We start from the raw sequence: 13,152 nt of genomic DNA, 5'->3' as shown, positions 1-13,152 counted from the left end.
ACTAATAATACTTATTACTACAAAACATCCTACTAGAATACCAAATTGCTAGAAACCTCTTGGTTTAATTTTGGTAATGACAAAGGTCTGAAGACAATATGGAAGAAAAGGAAAAATCAACTTCTATTTCTATGACTATCGTACTGGCATTCGGATCATCTTAAATTCATTTAACTATCTAGAAATTTCCAAAGAAAATGAGAAGAGTAACAAAAAATAGTGAAACTCAAGTTACGGACGTATAGCTCCCTTCAATCTCAAGAAGAAGAATGCCAAAGAATGTAAGTGAATAGAACTAAAGTGTTTTAAAGAAAAACAAGACATAAGCGCCCCAATTCTAGATCCATGCTTCTTTTTTACTTTATTAATTTAAAATCTTATTTCTCATTAGTCAGACACCTACATTTCTATTCTATTTAATATTCTCCACTATTTATCTACTTCTGTAAATAGAAAAGCAGAATGAAAAATTGTGTGTGCCAAAATTTTAAGAATGTATGAATATTCAAAATTAGTTAATGAAAAAGAGAATACTGAAATTTTATTTTGAAAAACTAGATAAAAACAAAAAAAATAAGCCTTGGAGTGTCTTATGAGGGATGATTATTATTAAGCATAGAGTACACTTTATTTAAAAAAAAACACTAAAAAACAAAACGCAAACAATAAGCATGGCACTACCACCAATAGCAACAACTATAACAACACAACAATAAAAACAAAAAGCCCAAACAATCCTTTAATAAAAGGTGAACAGTATTTAATAAGGAATGGGCTAATCTAGGTGAGTCTTCCACAAATAGGGATATTTACTGTAAAGTATCTCCTTACCTATTCAAAACTTCTATCACCTAAGTTGTAAGAACCAGCTAATTAATCCAAACTATAAAGATTACCTGAATAAAAGCAATCCCTTGGGTAACAATTCCCAGAGAATATCCTGCTGTTGCCTTGGTCCAGCTGAGCATCCCTTCCACTAGAGGGCCATGTGACACCTAAGGATTGCCTAGATAAAAAGATGGAGGGAGCTTTAAGAAATCTTCCAACTACTACTCCTCTAGTCTTCTCACTGCTTTTGTATAGTTCTTTTATTCAGCTGGTAAAATACACAAGCAATTAATTTAAAGAATGATACTAAAGCCCAGGTTCTGAATTAAGTCTATATTTGATTGCTCCATGTGTCAGCCAAAATAGTAAATGATAATAACAAGAGCAATAACAACAAGAATCATGGAGTATTTACAGACTATGTAACTGGTAATAAAAGAAATTTTTCAAAGATTTTGGTGAGATAAACATAATCGAAGGTGGAGGGTGGAAAGTAACTTTTGGCCTGAGATTGAATCTCATTACTAAAACTAAGGAAAATTCTTTCTTAGAGACTATCTAAGGTCAGGTACTTAAGAGGTAAAGAAAACCATTTTTAGAAAAAAGTTTCTTACCTCATTTCAAGAAATCATGTAAGAGTCTTTTAATCTGTTAACAAAGCTCAGTAATTTTACAGCCTACATAAACTAAAAAATTCTGTTGTTTGATAATTTTTAGAAAGAAAAATCTAGAAATGCTTGGGCGGCACTCAGAGATTAATTTTTCTCCCAAAATTCAATTCATCTAAATTTATCTGTATAACCAAAACATGTGGAAGGGGGTACAATATTATTTTTAAAAATTCACAAAAGAGATTCTACCATAAAAAGGGATTACTGCATAGGTCATTTAAAAAAAATTCTTAGTATCCCAAGTCATTCTTCCTTCCCTTACTGTTACCACTTCACAAGATTTGGATTTATTCCATGTAGCTATTATCTGGGGCCATGGTTCTTAAATTCTTTTAAGTCATATTTGATGTAAGCCATCAAGTATTCTTCTCCCCAAAAAGTACTGTTACAAGTAATTTATTTGTAACAATTTATGGGCCCACCCCCTAACCAAAATGCACTGGTAGGTCCCCAATTAAAGAACTTCTAGTCTAAGGTATACGGCCATTCCTGTTCCTTCTAAGGATCAAAATAGTCATTTTAAGGTAATCTTACTTTGAAAAAAAATGATTTATTTATATGTTAAAATAATTGAATTCCTTATTCAAATAACTAATTTACAACAGTAAATATCTAATATAAAGACAGATTTCTAAGAAACTTTAATCTTATTTAGCCAATAGCTATTTTAGAAGAAATAGGATCAACTAACAGTTGTATAACTATAACACAAAGTATAATTTTTCATTCTTTGAAGAATGCAACTTTTATTATTACAGCCATATCCAGATTTGCAGACTATATCTTTTTTGTTATAATTCATGATTATCAACTAGACTCTCTTTCTTAACACTTAAAATGAAAAATGGAAAATATACAGGCAGATATCAACTGTATTTGTCAAATTCCTAGAAAAAAGAATCTAGGTTGTTTTTAATTAATGAATTACTTAATTAGCTTGCCATTCCACATAGCTAAAAGGCACTACACCTCAAATTACATGACTAAAATAGAACCAGTTCCTATCACCCTCACCCCAAGAAAGTCTCCCTTCAGTCTTCGCAACCTCAATATATATCACAAGATATTTATTTATTCAGTCATCAACGTTTCCTTTCACCCTCATATCTAATCTACTCTAAACTATCATTTCCAAATCCATTCATTTCTCTCCATCTCTACTCCTACAATCGTAGGCTAAACTAACATCACCTGCCTGATTTATTACAATGGCCTAACTGATCTTCACCTATCCCCTCGATTTTCTTAATTCTTCAATCATTCTCCATCAGCAACCAAAGTAGTCTTTTAAAAATATTTGAAACACAAAGATTATAAAGCCAGCCTATGCAAATCCTTCCAACTCCTTCTCGTGACTGAACATAATTAAAGTTCCTTATCATGGCCTTGCGTGATCTGGCACCTGCCTCTCTCAGTGACTTCACTCCTTTGCTCACTGCACTCAGTCCAGGCTGTCATTTTCTACACCTCTAACATGGCAAGCTTACTCTTGGCCTTGGGTCTTGCCCTTGCAGGCTCCTCTACATGGAAAGTTTTTTCCCACATATCTTTGTAAAACTGATCCCTTCTTCATCAGACAAGTCTCAAAGCAAATGTCATCTCCTCAGAGGTATTCACAAGTCACTCACAGCCCTCAACACTGTACCACGTTTGCCTACGTGCATGCGCGCGTGTTTTAATTAACTTACTATTTCCTTAATACAATGTAAATTCTGAGAGAATACAGACTTCATCTGTCTTAAACATCTTGACTCCTCAGCACTAATATTTGTTAAAAGAATGAATGAATAAATGGTTTCCATTAGAAGGTGGTGACTAAACTGCAGCATATTAGGAATGACAGATTCCACTAGAAAAAATAGCGGATACTTATTTCATCTTTTAACTTCCACAAAAAGTGTATTTTAAAACAAAAATCTACTTTTCCACCAGTGTGGATAGAAAGATTATTTTTACTCTGAAAGTATAAATGTTCCCTGAGCAACTGAAGCAACTCCTTACATTTTATTTCCTTTAAAAATAATGTCACTCCAAATAAGTCAGAGGAAGATAAATACTATATGATCTCACTTGTATGTGGAATTTAAAAAACAAAACGAACAAAACAAAACAAAACCAAGCTCACTAATACAGAGAACAGACAAGTGGTTGCCAGAAGCAGGGGTCGGGAATGGGTGAAATGAGTGAAGGGAGTTGAAACATACAAACTTCTGGTTTTAAAATAAGTTAAGTCCTGCGGATGTAATGTACAGCATGGCGACTATAATTAATACTACTCTATTGTAGATCTGAAAGTTCCTGAGAGAGTAAATCTTGAGGGTTCCCATCACAAGGAATAAGGACATTTTTGAACTATGTAATGGTGACAATGCTGACTGGACCTGCTGTGGTGGTCATCCCACATTTGTTCAAATCATTATGCTGTATACCTAAAACTAGCATAATGTTGCATGCCAATGATACCTCAATTAAAAAAATAAAATAATGATGACGATGATGATGTCACTCCAGAAGCTACCAGCTACATTTAAAATTAACTTCTTTTGGGGGGGCACCTGGATGGCTCAGTTGGCTAAGCACCCGACTCTTGATTTTGATTCAGGTCACGATCTCAGGCTCATGGGATGGAGCCCCACATAAAGCTCCATGCTCAGTGAGGAGTCCACTTGAAATTCTCTCTCTCCCTCTCCCTCTGCAGCCCCCCCAACACACATGCTCACTCGTTATCTCAGAAAAAAAAAAAGTTCTACATGCACAATAATTATACAACACTGTAGCTCTAGGAGGCATTCATATGAACCGCACTAGTTAAGAAAGCAACATTTGAGGGCCACCTGGGTGGCTCAGTCGGTTAAGTGCCTGCCTTCAGCTCACGTCATGATCCTGGGGTCCTGGGACTGAGTCCTACATAAGGCTCCCCGCTCAGCAGGGAGTCTGCTTGTCCCTTCTCCCTCTGGCCCTCCCCCTGCTCATGAGTGCTCTCTTTCTCAAATAAATAAGTAAATAAATAAAAAGAAAGCTACACTGGAGCTTATCCTATCTTGGAACCAAATAATTCATGTACCTTAACCTACAAAACGTTAAAAATATAAGGTTCAAATCAAACCATATAATTCATCTTAAATATCTCTCTTACCATTACGTTTCTGTTGAAATTCATTACAGATTATTCCTTCTGCTCAGTCTAAAAAAATTTATGCAATAGTTAATGTGAAGTTCACTATTTATTTGAAAAGACGTTAAATTTACAAACCACACTTCAAATACTTAAAGATCATGATCCAAGTGAAGTTACCTAAATTCTATATGGATAGAAAAGATATTTTTAAATGGTCTAAAAATACACACTACTAGCTTCAAATTTCAGAACTGTATAGTCACTTGTCACAGTTTTTAGTATTCTTGTAATTTCAATATATTGGTGTGGCTCTTGGCAGTCTATGGAGACTCCATATTTGCCATAGTAAAACTGGTTGTATCTTTTCAATAATATTAATACTAAATACTTTGGAATATATTCCTGGGGCATGATCATTTTAGGAATGGCTTTCCAGTACCAAAGAGAAGAAAAATAATGCTCTAAAGCAATTCAGATATAAAACATAAGGTAAACTCCCTTATTTTTTTTTATGGGGATATTGGTTAGCCTTAGTCAAACTCATTCTTTCTTATCCTTCAGGCTTTGAGGTCGGCCTAATTTACTAATCACAGTGTTATGACCTTTTCTGAGCTTCCTATTTAAAAACATTTGGAAAAGCAAATTTTTCTCTCTATAATTTCAAAAGTGGCAGATAGGTATACTAGCAGAATCATGAAAACTAGTTTAGATGTAAAGTTCATGACTACATAAATCTTCATTCAGTCTGTCAACAAATATTTAGAGTGCCCATCATGTGTCAGGCACTATGGTATATTGACTTTCCTCTTTTTGTATTTTACTGGTAGATATCAGGCCACTCTGATCACTTTGGGTGGAGACAAAAGAACTCAAAATTTTAAAAAGAAAGAAAATATATGGTTTTCTCAATTTCTTATAGTTTCCAATAAGATATTTGATATTTACTTTTAACTAAATATTTTTAATTAAACTAATTTTTAAAAATTGGTTAAAATTTTAAGTAGATTAGGCTCAGTATAGAGAATCTAAGCTCTATTATTTTAGTAGTTCAACCTCAGAGTACTCAAATACAGAAAGAACTATTCATTGGAACATAAATAGATGCCCTGATCCAGCAGGAGATAACCTACTTTTTGATTGTCATTTCAGATTATTATGTGGCTCAAATCTCTTTCAAATTTAATTAGCACATATCCCTTAGAAATTTAAGAAACATGATTCAAAAAATAATATGGTTTATAGTCAAAATTAAAGAATATTTGTCAAAGGGCACGAAGTTATTTAAGAATTCACATTACTGAAAGATGATGTTTAAAAGCTTAAAATCATTTCACAGAAAGAGTTGCTGAAAGACATGGTAGATCCTGAAGCTTTAAAAATGAGAAGAGTTAACCAAAATTCAAAACCACCAATAGAATTTTCTTTCAAGTACTCATAAAATGTCTACAAATTTCTAAATGTTCCGAGTGTAAATGTTAGTTGTGTTTTGTTCTTAGATAATTTTGTATACTTTTCCTGGATTAGTCCAACATCTGGGGGAGGTGGGGACTCTCCTATAGACATCATAAAGGTATCTACCAAATTTAAAAGTCTTGACCTTTAAAATAAGAAAATAACAAGTCACAGAATTACTAAAAGTTATTATGCATAATGTTGTTTAACTACAAACTTGTGATTTTCTGTATTGATCTTCTTAAAGAAACCAGAAAACTACGCCCTTCAGCTACAAAGATACGGACTATATAATTTAATTTTCAAAAATCAGTAAGAATTCACTAATGAAAAGGCCATCAAAAATTTGAAAATTACTTCAATACTAAAAGACAAAAGTAAATAAACCAGTCTTTCCAAAGAAATTCTTGCATGGAAGTAAAGAGTTGAGTTTAAATAACAGGTTTCTTCCATCTTTGACAGTCTGTGAAAAAACCTATTTTTTACGAGGAATTAAGATCTTAAAAACATTTCACATAGCATAATCAATACAGGATATTTTTACCTTGATGTTCTGGGCATCAACATTAGCCCCAGCTTCCAGAAGAAGACTAATGACTGTGGTATTCCCTGCTAGTACTGCCCAATGCAGAGCAGTGTTTTTGTGATACTTGTCACCAAGGTTAACTGAAACATTGAATGTTAAAAGCAATCTAGTTGGATCCACACTGAAAAGGAAAAAAAAAAACAACAACAACAACAACCCTAATTTCAATTATAGAAATCATTACAGACACTAAACTGATCGTGGTTGCGTTTGCATTCCATCTTGGAACACCTCTATTCTAACCTATACTCAACCTTATAATTGGTAATGAGAGAACATTCTAATATGAAGGATTAACTATGTGTAACACCATATAACGTATGGCCCCTCAAAAGGGTGCATACTTGGTCCTGACATTTTCTAATTTTGATTAGGGAGTAAGGTCATTAATATCTATATAATTAAACAATTAAATTTTTAAATTTAAATCTGGTTGTTCCAAAAAATGTTTTCAGGCAACTTACTAATTAATATATTAAACCTACCCATATACAAGTAACATGAAAAAAAATTTTTTTAAATAAGGTAACATCTTTCATTCTTAAAAATTGCTAAAAGAGGAACAGAGTAATACTACTATAATTACCAAGGTCAAGGTAAGCGCAGAGACTCAAACATTCAAAAAGGTGATTTATTATATACTATGTACTCATAATAAGAATTTTAAATATTAATAGAACATTAACTGCTTTTTCTCATCATTCATTTTACATTTTAATATGTTGAAAATGATCTGAATAAATATTTTATGATTACATACCTATGTGTTCTATAAGCTGCCCACATTAAAGGTGTCATTCCATTCTGATCCATCATATCTACATCCTGATAGAAAAAGAAAAAGTCAGACAGTAAAAATTTCCAAGTTCCTACCAAATTTACTCGGAAAAATCTAATTTACATATCATAGGAGAAGCCAATATAACACTCCTCAATCTAAGGCTGATTCATGAAAAATTTTTTTTTAACTTTTTAAACTATTGTCACTAAATATTTTAATTAATGGGCATATATTTAATTGATTATACATTAAATATTTAATTAACATGTATTTATAGACTTCCTTTTTCAGACGCTTTAATCACCCTTTCAATGTTTTGCATTTAAAGATCTTGACCTACTCTTCATCTTTCATCCACAGAGGATAAGTTAAATGATTTAAGTCTGTGAAAAACTGATATATACTAATTCATGATAAGAGGGAATAATGAAACCCTGTTTATTTCTAGGCATTTCAAAACAAAGAATAAAAAGACCTATCTTTTCAATAAACTCAAAGAAGTTTGTTTGCTTTTTATTGCTACATTGCATGTACATTTTTAGAGTCAAATAATTCTGTAAAATTTGTGGTGATAAAGCAATTCTCTGCCTTACTCCCCACTATTTGTACCTCTTTTAGCCCTCCACATCTTAAAATCAGATGCCTGAATTGCTACTTTTTGATTTTTCAGTTTTAGGCATTATCTTCTGAGACTCTTCAGTATGCAAAATGAGAATTTATCTCTTTACTCTTCCTGACCCATCACAAATACACACCTCTCTATTCTTTCAAGAGATCTATTGTATTTCTGGTTCTGGTTCTATAAATGTTTGATATTAATATTTTTATGAATGTATATGAATACTATTCCCAGCAAAATCATGTAGTAAACCATGATTATTTTTCTTCTCCTACCCAACTTTTTTGCTTTCCTATGGTACTTCCCCCCTTTACTTAGTTTTTTAACAAATTACAATTAAAACTACCATCTATTCAACCAAAACTCTTCCCTAGTAATCTAAATCTCCTTTCAAGACATCCTGGTGCATCAGACATTCTATCAGTTTCGCTTTCCTAAAATTATCTCTCCTAACTCCACTCTAGACTACTTATCCTACATCCCTAAGGCATCTGTCTCATTAACTAGAATAGGAGTTCTTTGACGATTAAACTTATATTAAATTCACCTTTGTATTCACAGTGCCCAGCAGAGTAAATGACCAAAAACCATTTGTTAAGTGAAAAGACATGTTTATCTACATACTTGTTTGGGAAAGGCATAGGCTTTAGAATAAGACAGACATGGCTTTGAATTCTTAGCTGCACCACTTAATAGCTATAAAAGCCTGAAAAATTGCTTTAATTCTCTGTGCTTCAGCTTCCTCATCTAAAAATGCAAGTATAAATAATGGCTTCATAAGACCCCTGTGATGATTAAATAGAATAATGTGTGTAAAGCACCTAGTCCATAGCCTAGAACATAACAGACATTCAATAGATAATAAGTTTCCTCTTCTTCCCTTCCCCATCGTCCATTCCTGGATTATACAAGGACAGCAGTTCTAATCCAAGTTGTGTTATCTAATACACCAGTCAGTGCAGAGAGGACAGAGTTATAGTGAGTACACTGCAAAACACTCTATACCTCTCTACAGCAGAGCTTTGTGAGCCACTATTACTGATGGGAATATGTCTCAAATGTGAACATTAGCCAAGTGTACTGAAGCAGAAACAGTGCTGAGAACCCGTACATTAGACAAACTAGAACACACATCCTTGGACATCATTAGTTTTAGTCCCTCATCATGAATACTGTAATCAAAATTACACCTTATCCATTAAAATCCATTTATAGATTTACAATAACTGTTGGGAACATCCTATGTCACCTCACTCAGTATTTCTGATATACATATTGATTTTTCTTTCAATAAAAATCTTTAAGAAAATCTTCTCAGAAATTACAAGCTTTCTTGTTTTTTATCAGTCAAGTACTGTAACTTATTTTACTTCCTTCAGGGTCTTAATTTCAAGAGAGCTCAACTAAATTTGATATCCAATTAAAACAAACATGTAAATTCTTGTTTTAGTTTCTTCTTCCTAATCAGTTGTCTTTTCATATCCTTTTTAAAAAGTGATAGTATTAAAAAATATCAATAAGTAAAATTAAAAATGTAAAATAATGCCACATCTCTAGAGTACTAGAAGAAAAATGAAATTCAACCTTTTCTTTCTTTGGGTCGGGGTTTAAAACTTGGTACTTCTTTTCCAAGTTCAGCCTGGACGTATGGGTATTCTCTATTAGGAAGAATTAACAAGCCCAGATCAAAAGCTTATGGGGATTCCATGATCAACAGGGCTCCATAACTTAGCATTTTCCCTTTTCTCCTGAAAATCATCCAAAAGAATCGGTAGTGAGCACTAAATATATTTTAACAGTATAACTAAAATGAAACAAATGTGAAGAACAGAATGACAAACTAAATGGAAATGTTATATGCCCTAAGAATGTAAAACTGATACAATTAACAAAAAATGAAGAAGATGGGAAAAGGCTGAAAAGAAAGTATAAGTACCTAATCTGTAATACCTATGAGTCAAAGGATATTACTTAAAGCTGAAAAATTAAGTAACAGAAATGTAGTTGTATCTATCAGAACAAAGTCAACACGAAGAAAAACAATATTGTACACTAAAGTCAGTGAAAGACAGGGAAGAGAAAGAAAAAATAAAAATATTCTAATTTTATTATTACTTATAAATGGGAACTAATCAGAACTAATAAAATTTGAGCAAACATCTGATTGAAATAAGACAGAAAGAGAACTGTATGACTATCTAAGGAAAGGATTTAAAGGGGAAGATAAGATCAAGCACAAGGCCCAAAGACAACAGCATAGTAGAGCTGTTCAAGAAACAGCAGGAAGACTGGTGTGCAAAGCAGACTAAGGAGGAGATGACAAAAGATGGGCCCGAGAGGTATCTTGGACCAGACCACACATGGTTCTGTAGTCCTTCTGTAGGGAAAGACTATGGACTCCATTCAAAGTATGATATGATGAATACTAGAGTTTTCTTTTATAATTAGTGTATACATGGAAAAAATTCTAGAAAAATATATACTAAACTTTTAGTTAAAAAAAGTGTTCTCAGTGGGGGGAGGGGTAAGGGAAGAGATGGAGTTTCATTTTCCAAGTCATACTCTTATGTTTGAGTATTTTACAATAAGTATGTTACTTTTGTAGCAAAAAAAACAAAAACAAAAATAAACTTACTCATGAAATAGAAAACAAACTGCCAGACATTTATTATCATCATGCGTTTATTATACAAAAGGTACTGTGACAGGTAGAAATCCCTGTCCCGTAAGAATTTTATAGCCAACATCCTATACCAGAGTTAAAAAGATTACTGAAACATCCAAACCCCAAAATCAATTATCTAACAAAAAGACAAAAAACTTTTACCACTTTTCTTACCCAGTTAAAAGCCAAAAGAAAAAATGAATGCATCTTGTAAATTTATACCTGCAAAATAAAAGGCGACTAACAACACTATCACGTGTTATAGCACAATCTACTGCTCCAAACCCCAGTCTAGAAGAAACTTGGGAGAACAAAAGTAATCTCCTGTGGCAGCTAATATCCAAACATGGCCCCCAACAAACCTCACCTGCTGGTATACCCATCTGTTCCCACAATGAACATGAACTGGCCCTGTTACCTGCTTTAACTGACAGAATGGAAGAGGAACGTTTCTGTACCAGTTCAAGACATAAGACTTAAAAAAGGCAGACAGCTTCTGCTTTTGTTCTTTTGGGAGCACCCACCATGTAAGAAGTCTAGTTCCCTGCTAGAAAGACTATGTCGATGGGTGCCATGGAGAAGGAATTCTGAGACTACATGGAGAAAAAGAGAGAGGACTCGCTATCCCAGCACTCCAACCGAACCCAGCCTTTTAGCCATTCCTATTAAGGCACAAGGTATGTGAGTGAGCCATCCTCCATTCCTGTCAAACCCAGGTGACTGTAACCCCCAGTCATTATCACAAGGTAGAGAACCAACCAGCCAAGCCCAGTCAACCCAAGGTAATAAATGGTTGGTACTGTTCTACAGCCATCAGATTTTGGGGGTAGTCTGTAAACTCCGTAATAGATAATAACCCCCTATTCCAGCAATTAGCCAGTCTATGCCTCTTACATTATAATGCACAACACACAACTGCCATTGCATGGCATTGCCAACAACAAATATCTTAAAGTATTAATAAAATAAATACTATTCAAATTCCAAATCTGCATAAAATTTAAAATAAATACATTAATAGCAATGGATTAAAATCATTTGTCTTACTCTTATGAGATCCTCAGCTATAAAGCTAATGTTTAAGTATAACCAGAGAAAATGCATGAAAGAAAAACTGAGTGACATTAATTTCAACAAGATACATTTATCACAAAAACATGGTATATATAGACTGACTATAGATTATCGTCAGTACACACTCATGAAAAATCAGGAAGAACCACTTAAATCATGAAAAGTTTTCTGACATATAAGAAGTAGCATTATTTTATGCAGCAGAAACTGAGAAAATGATCCTAAAGAATTTATCCCCCACTCTGAGAAGTACTTAATAGAGAACCAGTAAAATGTTCAAAAAAGTTTAAATGAATTCAGAGTATATATTCAAAAGATGTAATTAAGGGAAAAAACAGATACCTAAATTTTCTTACTTTCTGGGATTCATCTCTATCATTCTCAGAAATAAAAGCTGCAACTTAATGGATCATTATGTAGTTCTCGATTATCTTTCTTATTTTTAACTTAACTATACTTATTATTATCTCAATATCAAACTAATTATATTATTTATTCTCTTCATCCATCAGAAAGTACTATTTAAATATCACCAGGTTGTTAACACTTATAACACCAATGATACTAGGCACTGAAAGCATGAAGAACATATGATTAAAATCCACACGATTGTGATTTTTTTTACCTGTCCTTTTGCTATGAGATAAGCAACAATTGAGGTATGTCCAAACTGAGCAGCCAGATGAATACAGCTACATCCTTCTCCATCAATTAATGAAGGATCTGCACCATATTTCATTAGTTGCACAACCATAGATAGATGGCCTTGTCTAAAACATAAAAGAATAAACACTTAAATATATAAAGTTATTTCAAACAGGATCTCCTGGAAAGATCTTTCTTAAATAGGGCAATGGTGGAAAAGATTACACAATTTTTTTCAGTTTCTTAAAATACGTATACGTCAAGACATGCTTAGGATTTTATGGTTCTTAAGCCTCAACTGAAATAAGAGTCTTTTAAATTTTATAGAGCTACTTATAACTTCCTTAAATATGTAATAAATAGTTACTATATTCTATTAATCCTATTCAAATATAATTTTAATTGTCCCATGAACTGGGCAACTTCTTTAATTGTAAATATATAAAGGCTGCTTAAGTATTACATTCACAAATCCAAAGTTTACCTCAATCGTAAACTAACCGGATTAATATCAGCATGGTGAATTCCCTAAAGACACTCTGGAACAATAAACTTTGCTGCCAATACAGGTAACACTGTACGGCAATATATTAGTACAATGTTGATATTAACTATTAGCATTAAGTTCTCTCATTCATTTTAGCATATCATTAAAAAAAGAAAAGTTGTTTAGTTATAGACTAATAAAGGAACCAAAGGAAAAAAAATCCAGA

At 32.9% G+C, this 13,152-nt stretch overlaps 1 protein-coding gene across 1 annotated transcript in view; it reads right to left on the bottom strand.

The window, feature by feature from the left end:
* The window catches only part of ZDHHC17 (zinc finger DHHC-type palmitoyltransferase 17), an 83,725-nt gene that overhangs the window by 32,749 nt on the left and 37,824 nt on the right, over positions 1-13,152 (bottom strand). The window contains exons 5-7 of the mRNA XM_002920643.4: positions 12,420-12,564; positions 7,416-7,480; positions 6,614-6,776 (exon numbers count right to left, since the gene is read on the bottom strand). Coding sequence (XP_002920689.1) covers positions 6,614-6,776; positions 7,416-7,480; positions 12,420-12,564 — 373 coding nt within the window. The remainder of the gene's footprint in view (positions 1-6,613; positions 6,777-7,415; positions 7,481-12,419; positions 12,565-13,152) is intronic.

The sequence above is a fragment of the Ailuropoda melanoleuca genome, chromosome 15, assembly GCF_002007445.2.
Source record: "Ailuropoda melanoleuca isolate Jingjing chromosome 15, ASM200744v2, whole genome shotgun sequence".
NCBI lineage: Eukaryota > Metazoa > Chordata > Mammalia > Carnivora > Ursidae > Ailuropoda > Ailuropoda melanoleuca.
Note: the sequence above shows the minus strand (reverse complement) of the source record. Positions and strands in the feature narration are given on the sequence as shown.